Raw genomic sequence first — 13,135 nt, forward strand, 5'->3', positions numbered from 1 at the left:
AATAATAAGTTAACAATATCACACCCTTTGTATTAGGATCCTTGGAGTTTCAGCAACCCTCAGCCTCTTTTTTATGAGGTCCCAGCTAAATTTCCTGTCTACCTCCATTATTTCTGAACTCTGATTCTGGTCATTGTGGTGGAGGATCTGGGTTCACAGTGACAATACAGAACAAATAAAACCCTACAAAATAAAAGAGCTCGTCCCACTTTGAAGCAGAAAGGGTTGGTCCAAAGATCTATAAAGTGTTCTTGGGTCCTTTTTAGCCACGGCAAGCCGGCTCTTAAGTGAAAAAGGAAAGTCACCTTAAATCAGAACCAGATGTAAATGACTAAATGAACCTTAAGTTCTTAATTGGAGACACAGTCGGGCTGTAAGACATTTAGCAAATTACAAACAAAATGTTCTTGTTTACATTACATTAAATGGCTTTAAAGCTGCAGCCAAAGAGCTAAATAAACATGCTGTTTTGCTAAAAATGGAGTGGAAAGCCTATTCAGAGTTTAGTGTATTCAGGAGAAACCACAGCCCACGGTGCCCAGAGCGTGTATTTTTGTAAATGCTAGCCCTGTCGTGGAAGAGGGGAGTGGATTTACCTAGAGATCCAGAACCTAATGAGCAGATCTCACTTGCAGGGAAACTGTTTGAATACTGTTAACATATGCCTTCTTTCAGGATGCATAATTCATATCCAAGGATATTAGCCATAGCAGTTCAGCTGAATAGCAACACCTCATTATTTTATTCCTCAGTATTTATTCCTATGTTTGACGCCTCATGAAATTACTGTTAATGTGTTTATATAAGGGCAGATCTGACACAAGTGGGAAGAATGTAATTTCCTACTCATTCTTTCCTGCTGCTGTGTCCTCTTCCCTGGTAGAAGTGGCAAGTGTAAATAGTTAATTTGCTTCAATTATGAGCCTGTCCTGCTAAATTAGAAGCAGCAGGGATATGAAGAGCCAGAATTATACTTATGAGGCAGCTGACAAATCCTCTGAGCCCACAGAATCAAATCATTTCCTCCTCATTGGTGCTCAGACACCCACTACATAATGCTGCTGGGGTTTCTTTTTCCCCCTTATCTTCTGATAACGTTTGGATTTTTTATGTCGACAATACTTAAGGTTAACTAAAATCCTGTCACACTATAGCATTCACACATGTGTTTATCTTGGCCGTTTTCTTATAAACATTAAGCATTTTCCCAATTTTTTAAACACTAGGAGTGAAGGATATGTAAAACAGTTGCTCACTTAAAAACTGGAGAATGTAAGCAAAGTCCGTATGCACACGAATTTGAAACTGAGCAATGAAAATTATTACAAGAAATGGTGAGCATACTTGTACAATTCAGGTATTTATATATATATTTATTACATATATATATATATATATATATCCATACATACAATTATTGGTACATAAATGTGATTCTTGCATGTCTTCCTGGGCGTAAGCGTTTGTTTTACACATATACAGATATTCATATGCTCAGACACCATGGGAGCAGACATTTCATTTGAAATTTTCCATGATGTTGACAGGAAAATAATTCGAACATAATACTCATTGAAGTCTGTTGTGCTTTATCTATAATTGGAAAAATGTTTGGGTGGATTGTATATCTGTGTATCAGTCTACTGTTTCCATTGATGTACATTGTAATTTAGAACACGCAGTTCAGTTTCATCCTTAGCACACATGCTAATGCTGATTCATAGAAGGAGAAACCTGAGACCACGGATTATATGCTCAATAAATATTTCATGAGCACCTACTATGTTCCAAGCATGCTGAGGCTTCAGCAGTGAAAAAAGAGACCAGGCCTTTCAGTTGTGTGTCTTGAGAGAAGAATTAAAAGGAGTTCTCATGGCTAGGAGAAACCATTGAGCAAACAAAGATGGAACATTTGACAGCAGACTGATTTTATTCACACCATGGTTTTACCATATACCTGTTCTAATATATTAGGTAAAATAATTACCCATTCTGGTCTGTTTTCTTATCGCAAAATGGGAATTATCTCATATGCATTATGCCAATGCAACATTTTTATTGAAAGAATTAGAGGTAATATCTAGAGAGAGTGCATGATCCACAAAATGCACACAATGGAGGCATAATATTTAATGACTTTTTTATTTTAATTGTATAACATCGGTGCCTCACACCACAGTAGGCACATATTGGGCACTCAATAGATTGGTAACCATAATTGAGCAACATCATACTTTCCTTAGTCACCTTCATTTAATAAATCAACAGATATGTATTTTGTAGCCATTTTTTCAGGCAAGGACCTCGGTTCAGATTCTTACCATTCCAGAAACGGGTCAAACCAATTTTGCTGAGACCATTTACATGGGTCAGACAGTCCTCAAAAGGAATCCATAGCAAGAGGTTTGTCACATTGTATAATGTTTTCAATCCTCTGAATACCACTTTCTAAAGACCTTGGAACCTAAGAAAATGCTGAGCGAGTTATACAGGATGGACATTTAACCATTAAGTTAAATGGACTAAGTTCTATGTAAAATACAGATGCACTTGCTCTAACTGACCTAAATAGCAACAGCCTTGAAAGAAGCTGAGAATTTTAAATTTCTAAAATATATTGCAAGGAATTGTGGTTAAATTCTTACTCCTTATACATTTCTAAAGATTTTCTATAAATATGAAATAGTAGTGGGAAAAACTACATTTGAACTTACCCAGAATGAAAAACGCCTTTAGTTTTTGGATAGAATCCAGAATGGGAAGAATTTTACATTTTTTCTTATTATTATTGTAAACACTGTTGAAATAAACTATGGCTAGAGATTAACTAAGGGCCAGAGCAGAAAAGAAGGAAGGAAGAAGGAATTAAATGGTATTTATAAGATTTTGCTTTTCTGTATGAATTGGATGGATTGTTTGTTTAGGGAAGAAGCAGAAAGTAAAAGGAAAATGACAGATTGTATGAGAAATTTTTTTCTGCTTGAGTTTGTCATATCATTGATATTGAACTGCTGATTTCAATTAGGGATTATTAGCTTATAAAAACATATGTACAAGCTGGTATTCAGAGTATTTCAAAAATGCCTCGGTGAATCACTAGATCATGCGACAAGATTTGGGTTCTCTAGAACTGCTATTTGATGACTATCTACGTATGTTTTAGTTTAGCCATTATATATGTTTCAGTTTAGCCACTGAGATGCAATCCTTAGATGGGATATGGTAGTTTTCTTGGAATAACAAACAACAGCATATAACTCAGTTAGGACAGGATGAATTCAAAAGTGTTTAGATGAGTGGGGGAAAATGATAAATGATGTATTATGATTTTTAAATCCTCATCTGGCCAACTTTGTACTTTATTTCAAACAGCTGTGGACCATTTGGAAGACATTTTGTAACTCAACTAAATACTAATATTTACTGTATGAATCACATACCTTTAAAATATTTGTCTTTCCCTAAGAGTGAGAGACTATTTCTTTCCTAAACTTAACTTTGACATAAATCAGACCCATCCTTGTCAGTTAGAAGGTCTGTGCACTTGCTCGTGGCAGTGGTTGTTCGTTGCCAAATGCCGTCCTGGGACATCTTTGCTTTCTGCAAGCAGAGGACTTTCTTCATCCATAATTAGAGGCTTTGAAATGCTTTTGAGAGATTTTTTACTGGTAATTTTTAAACATCTTTTTTTAAAGGATTTCCCCTACTTCACCTGCATGTGGAATTTTTATGTATCATCATTCATTCATATTTGAGGCCTTTCTTCAGACATTTCCATTAGATATAGAATTCAAGCAACATCCTTGTCCAATTTTAGAAGGTAACATCGGAAAGATATACAGAGTGTACAAAGTGGGACCCATCAGGTAGTTCTCAAAGATGGAGGTGCTAATTACTGTTGAGGAGACCACCTCAGATTTTAATTCTGGTCCAGGCTACTCCCCTTTCAACACAATTACAGGAATATACCTTCTGAAATGACCCCCCTTTGAATTCTCCCTCTGAATATCTGCAGCTATTCAGGAAAGAGTGGATCCATCAATCCATGTAATGTGACATGATGAGTTTACTCTTTCCTAAAGTGGTATTTAGGCACTTATGCGACGAACCCACATAGCCAATCATCAATAGCCAATAGGGAGCCATTTGTAGAAAACAGGGGACTCTGCATGCTAGTCAGGTATCCTGTAACAACATCGATTTTGGAGGGAAACCGGGGACACATGCAGCCTGAAACATGTGGAGTTAGCTACCTTTCTTCCCTGGTTGTTAAGCAACAAATTTCAGGAAAGTTAACACTTTGTGTGATGTTAACTGCCAGGAGCTCAACAAAGGGATAGCGTCGTAGTCACACTGTTGCTGTTTCAGTAGAAACCAATGAAAGAAAAATGATAGATACTGCAGTCAGACCATCTGGCAATACTGTCTTATCTGCCACAACTTAGAAAATGCCACTGTGGACAACGCTATGGACCAAAGTGCATTCTGTTTGCCTTTGAAAGCAAAACATATCCTAGTTAGCTGAATGGGAGTCACTTGGAGTAGCATATTAATAAAAGCATGATAGAAATGCTTAGGGTATACAAAGATGCATTACCATAAAAGACATGTTGACTAAATGTTTGCTTCAAAGTCCTGAATAGGATTTCTATCTCTGTAGGAGAAAAACCCTCTTGAAACAGTTTTAAGGTATTAAAAGCAAATGTAAACATTGTCAGTTTAAGGTCATTAATTATAAATTATGTCTTTGAGAAGAGGTTTAAGGAAAAACTATAAACAGAAATCTGTCTCTCAAGAAAAAAATAAATCAATGAAAAGCAGGAGAGCTGTGTTTCATGGCTGCACCGAGGCTTACGATGTACACAGATCACACTGTTCGAAGGCACTTACTCGACTTTAGCGTGTGTTTGTTTTCACGTGTGAATTTCCAAAAAAGAATTGGAATTTGACTTCCAATAATTAGCTCAGTAAATTTAGAATACTCCTGTATTTGAACCAAAGGATTTATTGGCTTTTTGCTTAAAAAAAAAAAACTGAAATATAATTTTTAAAGTTTCTGTAGTTTCATACTTAGTAAGATAGCACACTGATTATATGATAATATTGTACTAATTCTTAATTCCTTATTTTACTTGGCTTTTATTAAACCAAAATGCCAAATACAGAAGTCAAGGCTGAAGCCCTCCCTTTAAGAGAAAAATTAGCACATTCATTTCATAGAGTCCTGTTATAATTCTGTTGACAAGGTTAGTCACTTGTTTACCTTAAGTAAAATGTTCTGCTTTAATTAAAATATTCATGAGTAAATAATATTTCTCACATCTCGAATTTCATAGTTGGTGTTGGGCTCGGCAAACCACAGTCAGCATTTGAAACCATAAATTGACCCCTGCTGCCAAATAGCAGATATTTGGTCTTTAGACATAATTTATATTTAACTGCTCTGACTAATTCCGAAGCCACTTTTCAATACTGATCTGTGTGTCTGTTTTTGAGCTCAGCATTACAAAATATTAGCCAAGCCTTATTCCCTGCTGTAAAATCCAAAATGTGGGACATTTAAAATAGCTGTATCAATGAAAATACATTTCCATTTACACAGTGAAGGATGAAAAATATTTTGTTCTTTAAGGCTGATTTCAAAAGATTGCCAAAAATATACTCTAAAGCCTTGAAAGAATCAACTTAATGGTAGCAGACAGCCATGTGTGTTCACTTTGCTAATCTTTCATTTTCAACTCTAATGACTGCTCACTGTTTAACTTAGCGATGTGACCTTTAGCATACAAGCAAGTCATTTTTCAGTACTTTTGCTGAATTTAGGATGATTTTGCTTTTATTTTCAAGATGATTCCCTCTCAGAAATGGAAAGCTTCTGTAAACTGAAATTCATTTCGGAACATTTTTACCTTTTCAAAATGAGGTGTCCACAGACCCATGACATCCAGTGTTTTTCTTGGAAAGGACACGACCAGGGTGGACTGCAGGGCAGGGCACGCATGCAATCCACAGCCACTTGGGCTTCCCATTCCTCTCCCAAACGTGTCCTTAATCACCATCACTGTTTCCTGAGTCTTTGAAAATAGAACTTCAAGGCTCCAAATCGTAACTGAGTGATGAACCTGCAAACTCCATTCTGTTTCCTTTGATTTGCTTATTGAACATGATTTGTCATCTCTAAATTCTGTCTTTGTTTTTGTATTTAGCATGGAACATATATATCAGGATGTGAATGCGCTGTGGAGTTATCTGCCCATTATATAGATATGAATGCCTTATTTACTCACATGTGGTTTCCCTGGGAACCTTCATCAATAGTGTCTTTGTAAGCCAACTACCTCTACACTCATAGCTACTCAGATAAATCCTTTCATATGTTTTATGTAAAGGTGTAAAGTTTTACTGTTGTTAATTTTTTTCTTATCTAGTCTATTGCCATACTTCTTAAAAATCTGTTTCAGTAAGAAAACACAATCTTTGAGGAGCTATATATTATTATATTATATAACTATAACTGTGTATGCGTGTGCAATTATCATTCTATATTGTACTTCTCTGAAAACAAAAGCAGATGCACTTTCTAATTTAAGACTCTTTGCTGTTGTTGCAGGTCTATAAAAAGAAAACCGAGGCTGCAAAGAAGGAGTACCTGAAGCAACTTGCAGCATACAGAGCCAGCCTTGTATCCAAGGTAACGCGCAGTTTTGTGATAGTGTGACGGATTGTGGCTATCTCAGGGCAGATTTTGATAGTCACTTAAAGGCATAAAAGATCACTTTAACAATTCTGCACAATCTTCTTTGTTGGAAAAAAAGTAAATTATAAACAAAGCTATATGGTATGGAAATATTCGTTCAGCTCTAAAAGACCAGAGCAGCATCCCCTGGGCCATTTCTAAAATATTGTCCACCTGTGGATGGTTGGTTGTGTGGATTAGTCACAGTACATTCTTCAACCCAAGCCAACTTTCTACTTCTCCATATCCCCTTCCTAAATTGCCTCCAGGCCCCCATGCCATTGGCCTTTACTGAGGACATGCCAACTGTAAGTTCTAGACTCATTACAGCAGCATTAGGAGGTAAGCAGGCCCCAAAAATGTTTATAAATCACATCATTTTGTTTGAAAATAAAAACACCACTTAAAAATATTTAGTGATTTAGAATATCTTAAACACTAGTTCTTCCTGTTATAAATACTCAAGAGTTGACTCTGATTGGTTTCATGTTATTAAAGATACAGTTTCCTTTATGGAATTCTTCTGAAGGTAACCTCAGAGAAATGGACTGAGTCTGTAAGCATTAGACACTGTTATCTCAAGTCCCAAATGGGCTGTTACTGTGCTCACTGTGGTCTGGGGCTCTGGACTTCATCCCATTTCCCCTTAGAAAAGATGTTTTTTCTCATTCACAAATATCCAGACTCATTGTAATTCTAAAATAATTATATAAATTATGTTTTATTGAGGAAAATATGTACTGAATATACTGATGCAGAGAAGAAAAGAGAGCCCAAAGTACAAATGCATAAGAAATTTCAGTAAACTATTTGTCTAATCCAGTCTTATGTTCTACTTCTAAGGTATTGCACTGTGAGAAAACTTATTAGGTATAACTTACCTTAAAATTTCTAGCTTTTTTTGTATTATCTCACACTTTCTAATTTATCTAACTCCTTCTGAAGCTATTTATATTTTCTGCTGATACCAACTCACATTTCTGCTTATATTACATAGAATGTATATAAAATTATAACCTAACAAGTGTAAAATATTAGATCCATACAGCCATTGGATTAAATAATCGTGTGGATATTGTTAACAGATAATTACACCAAAAACATAGCGGGGCTTTTAAAAAGTTAATTCTCCTTACTTCATCCAAGATCAGATTCTTTTTGAAGATTTTCAATAGAGTTTTAGTCAGAGCACTTTACATAGGAGAAAATCAATACACGATGTCTCAATCCCAATACAAAGCACACTAGTTAATGATATGCAGATTGCCAGAATGCTGTGATACTGACTAAGCCTTTACTTTCAAAACAAGTGTCCTCAGATTTGCTCTTAGCTGCAACTTTTCTTACTATTCAGTTTCAGAGTTGCAACCCGCAGTGTACGGCAATTTGTATAAATGCTGCGAATTGCCATTTCTACATTTAAAAAACCCAGCACTTTTTTTACAGCTTACTCTGACATTTTTCTTCTCTTTGGCAGTAGAAATTTTGCTGGAGCTGTTGAATATCTATTTATGTACAACTATCTATTGTGTGTATACAAATTGAAGGCAAGTTACAAACATCCTCTCCAGGTTAAAAAAATGACCCTCCGATGTTGTATGTGAGTGGATATTTGCAGTGTAACTTTCTAGACATCATCAGAAAATTTTCCAGCCTATCCTCCCAAGGATATAACCATGTTTATAAAAATGTAATTCTGTTCCATTTTAATTATGACAAGGCAAATAATAACCAGTCGTATTTAAACATATTTTTTCTACATTATAATTTTTTTTACTATGTTATAAATTATTTCCCTATTCTAAAAGATTTAAAGGGACAAACAGAAAATGCTACATGATATATTCCATAATTATAACTCCCAGGAACCACCATGTGCCAGCCAAGCTCTACTTTTTCCCCACCTTCCGTTTATGTATTCATTTGACCAATCTTCCTGGGCTTGTGCTCTGTGCCAAGCACTATGCCAGGCTCAGAGAATGCTCTGAAGAACAGGCAAATCCTTTCCCTAGACTTGAGGAACTTTCTCTTTCGTCAAGGGAAATCATGAGTGAAAACATAAACTAATACATGATTGAGATTTGAGAATCCAAGTATTCTCGAGGAGATCAAGCAAGGCCTCTGCTTAGGTGATCTGCAAAGACCTCTTTAAAGAAGTGACATTGGATCTGGGGGTTGAAGGAAGACAGGAGCTTGTAGAACCAGAGAGTCAGAGGAAAGAGCTGGCCCAGGCAGTGTTACAACAAGTGCAGAGACTTGGGGTGGCAAAATGTTCCCTTGAATTGAAAAGGTCTGTGCAGCCGGAGCTGAGTGAATGGAGAGTGTGGTTTGAGCTGAAGTTGGGAAGATGGGCAGGAGCCCAATCCTGAAGGCCTTGGAGGACATTTGAAAGGAGCTGGGTTCATTCTCAGTACAAAGGGAAGCCACAGAATGGGTTCTGTTAGGGGATAGATAGCCTGATGAGACTTATGTTTTTAAAAGATCATTTTACTTGCATAAGTTCCCTTAATCCTCAGGCCTTATCTCTTGAAGTAGGCTTGATTATCAACATTTCACTGAAGAGGAAAGACACCTGCAGGTAACCAGTGGCCAAGGTTGACACTGACCTGCACTGCCCTCAGTCTTCTGCTGGGCCATGCTGCTCATGAGTCCTCTCAATGTGCTCCTCTGCACCCCAAGACAGCCAGTGCCTCAGAGTCATGGCACAGCATTGACATTCTCTCTGATAAGCTCATTTTTGTTCATGAAAAGCTGTGTTATCCAGAGCACCTTGTCCATTTTCCTAAATTCTTCCCAGCCACTTTGACTTACTCCTCCAGAGCTCTATAATTTAGTACCTATTTTCTAGGCAAGGCATTCACTTCCCCAAATATGACTTTGCATTCCTAGGCCAATAGATCCTCTCACTAATTTGTGGTCATGTCATAGTCACAGTCTGCTCCTTCTCCCCTCTTCACCCCCAGGCCATACTCTGCATCCAGAGCAGGGCTGCAGGACACCTGTTCTATGTCAGACACAGGGCTGGGTGCTGAGAGACAAAGATGTATACAGCAGATCCAAGTGGACTGTTTCATGATACTTGAAAGGCCTGAAGTGATCCTTTAAAATTAGCTGCTTCTTATAGAACATAATAAAAAATAAGAACAGTCAATGACCTTTGACTCTACCTGTGAAACTGAGTCACAGGATTGACAATGCTTCGGTGATTACGTCTTCCATTTAAAAGTACTATATACCAGCCAGGCACGATGGCTCATGCCTGTAATCCCAGCACTTTGGGAGACTGAGTCAGGCAGATCACTTGAGGTCAGGAGTTCAAGACCAGCCTCGCTAACATAGTGAAACCCTGTTTCCACTAAAAATACAAAAATTAGCTGGGCATGGTAGTGGGTGCCTGTAATCCCAGCTGCTCAGGAGGCTGAGGCAGGAGAATCACTAGAACCCGTGAGGTAGAGGTTGCAGCAAGCCCAGATTGTACCACCTGTACTCCATCCTGGACGACAGAGTAACACTCCATCTCAAAATATAATAAAAAATTAAAAAGTTGCTATATACCATCTAATCCAGCAGATTAATTAGCGTGACTCCAGGCTTGAATAACATTGAAATCTGCCCAGAATAAAATGCTTAATCCTAGGAAACAAATATTCTAGCTTTTGTAACTTCCAAATGGAAATTCTGGCCCATTCTTACCAGGATATTGAATTGTTTCCAATAGTAACAAAAATATATATGTCCTGCGTCTACAGAGTAGCTTCTATGTGCCTTATACTGTGCTAGGCATTTTATATGTGTTCCTATTTCCCATCACAGCAAACCTGCACAGTAGGAATTAGCCCCATTTTCTAGACAGTCTCTAGGCAGAGAGAGTAAATGGCTTGCCCGCAGTGGCTGCAGCAGAGTAGGACTCAAACTCCTCACTGTCTCCTCTCTCACAAGCCTATAAGAGAGAGCTTATAGGCTTCTCTCTACCCTCAGTGATTCTCAAATGTTTTTAATCTTTCAAACCAGCACCTCATTTTATTGAGGTAACAACTTCCCATAAAATTCCATGCCAGCTCTTACATAGGAAATAGCTAAGAGTAAAGCTGCCCTGGCTTAATTGAGGGTGGAGTCCAGCCGACTGCCCACTCTGCTACCCCCACTACCAACAGAGGCTGAGACCTTCAGAGGAATCTGGGCCTGCTTAATGTTTGGAAAGCACTGCTTTGTGCTATGCTATTCCAGCCGGGTGGGTTCCTCAGCTGGTCGTGTGGAGCCAGTGACAAAACTGCCCAGCTCTGGTCACTCCTGCTGTACAAGCAAAAGAATTTCAGGACACATGTATAAGACACAGGATGCTGCAAACACAGCACTGGTCAGACTCCAGAATACCTTCTTCAATTTTAGGCTCTGTCATTTAAAGGGGGAAGTTGGAAAAGGTCATAAAATTGACTGGAAGGCCAAAAGTTAGAAGGTAGTAGCAGAAAAAGAGAGGATTCAAGCTTATGAAACCCAGAAAACAAAGACTCAAGGGTGTTTAAGTCCACACTGGCATTAGACATAGGTTAGCGATTATTCATGCTTAATTTTCTCTGACTACAGAATAAGAAAATAGGTTCCATTTCAAATTAGATGAATTTAATCTGAACAGGGGACATTGCTGAATGCTTGAATTGTTAAAATAAACAACTTCTTTCCATAGAGAGAAACTTAAAAGCAGAAGCAAATGTTATAAATAAGGATTGGAGGCCTCTAAGGCAACTTCAACCTCTGTGCTTCTATAGGGAATCACGGGAAGCCTGTTCTAGGACCTCTAAAAGTGCCACCTCTATCGTACTGGGAGAGTCCCCAGGCTGAGGAGTCTGTAGTCTCTGGGGTGGGTGGATCTAGATTTGAATCCCAGGTTTCCCACTTCCAAACTGCATATCTTCATGCAGTTCCTTGTATGTTCTAAGTCTCCATTTACTCAAATGTTAAACAGAGAAGATAATAGGACCTACATCTTAGGGTTTCCATGAGGATAAAATAAGAAAATCTATATAAATTACATGGTTCACTTGAGGACATTATGCTAAATTAAATAAGTCAGTCACAGAAAGACATGTACTGCATGATTCCACTTATAGGAGTTATCTAGAATAGTCAATTTCATAAAATCAAAGAGCGGCACAGTGGTTGCCAGGGCTGGGGGAGGGGGAAATAGGGAGTCAATAATCAACAGGCAGAAAGCATTCCCCAAACCAGATGAATTAGCTCTGGAGATCTGCTGTACAACATTGGACCTACAGTCAACAATCCTGGATTATACACTTGAAAATTTGTGAAGATGGTAGATCTCATGTTAAGTGTTCTTATCACAATAAAATTAAAATTTTTTAAATTCAAAAATTTAAAAAATAAACAGCATGACTCAGCATCCTAAACATTGGAAGCACCTAATACATATAAGCTATGAGTATTATTATTAATTTTATTTTTAGTATTAGTAGGTATACAAAGCAGGAGGGAAAGATTTGCATATCATTGAAAATTTAGCTGGATTATATTTTCAATTTGTCTTTATATCAAAGGCTATTTTGATATAAATAAATTCTAAAGGTGACATTTAAAAAAGAAAATTTTTGCTTCATAGATACATTTCTTTATAAAGATAAGAAATGATCTAGATATAAACAAAAATGCATTCATCTATAGTTTTCTTAATTGAAATTATCTTTATGAACCCTGCAAAGAGGTCCAAGGATATATGCTATTATGAAGGCTCAGACTTCTGGCTTAAGCAATTTTACATGCTATTGAAGGTCATATGGGGTTGGACTGTTAAATAAAGCTGAAGGAAATATAGTTTTTCCATAGACTCAGGAATTCCTAGACATGGATCTAAATTATTATGCTGAAAACAATGTATAACTTTAAAGCAATGGAACTAGTTTCATTTTACCACATAGACCAGAATTTATATTCCCAAAATGAGTGTTGCATTCAAAGTAGTCACCTTGGGAGGCTGCAAACTCATTTTATTATTGCTCCCAGAGTTCAAAAAATTTTTGAAACTCCTCTTTTAGAACTGTAGTCAGGAAAAGTTTATGAGCCACATTAGAAAATCAATCTTGTTACATTGTTTTCACACCTCATTCTTTTCCCCAAACATCACCCAGATATAACCCACAGACTTGGCTTCAAGTGACTATTAGCTGTTTCCAAAAATCAAATTCACCATCAAAAGACAAAGAGTTGTCTGAGGATATGTAAAACAGTGTCCCACAGGCTCTGAAGAGAATTCCAGTAGGGAAGCTCCCAAATATCCCAAATAAAGGCAGCATTATTGAAATAAGTGTATAACGTCTCAGGATTGCCAACCTGGAAGGATATGGCATTTGGATAACTATGTTCTGGTTTATTAAATAAAGGCAATCA

At 37.2% G+C, this 13,135-nt stretch overlaps 1 protein-coding gene across 1 annotated transcript in view; it reads left to right on the forward strand.

Moving 5' to 3' along the window:
- The window catches only part of TOX (thymocyte selection associated high mobility group box), a 313,432-nt gene that overhangs the window by 285,322 nt on the left and 14,975 nt on the right, over positions 1-13,135 (forward strand). The window contains exon 6 of the mRNA XM_050802262.1: positions 6,611-6,691. Coding sequence (XP_050658219.1) covers positions 6,611-6,691 — 81 coding nt within the window. The remainder of the gene's footprint in view (positions 1-6,610; positions 6,692-13,135) is intronic.

The sequence above is a fragment of the Macaca thibetana genome, chromosome 8 (genome assembly GCF_024542745.1).
Source record: "Macaca thibetana thibetana isolate TM-01 chromosome 8, ASM2454274v1, whole genome shotgun sequence".
Taxonomy (NCBI): domain Eukaryota; kingdom Metazoa; phylum Chordata; class Mammalia; order Primates; family Cercopithecidae; genus Macaca; species Macaca thibetana.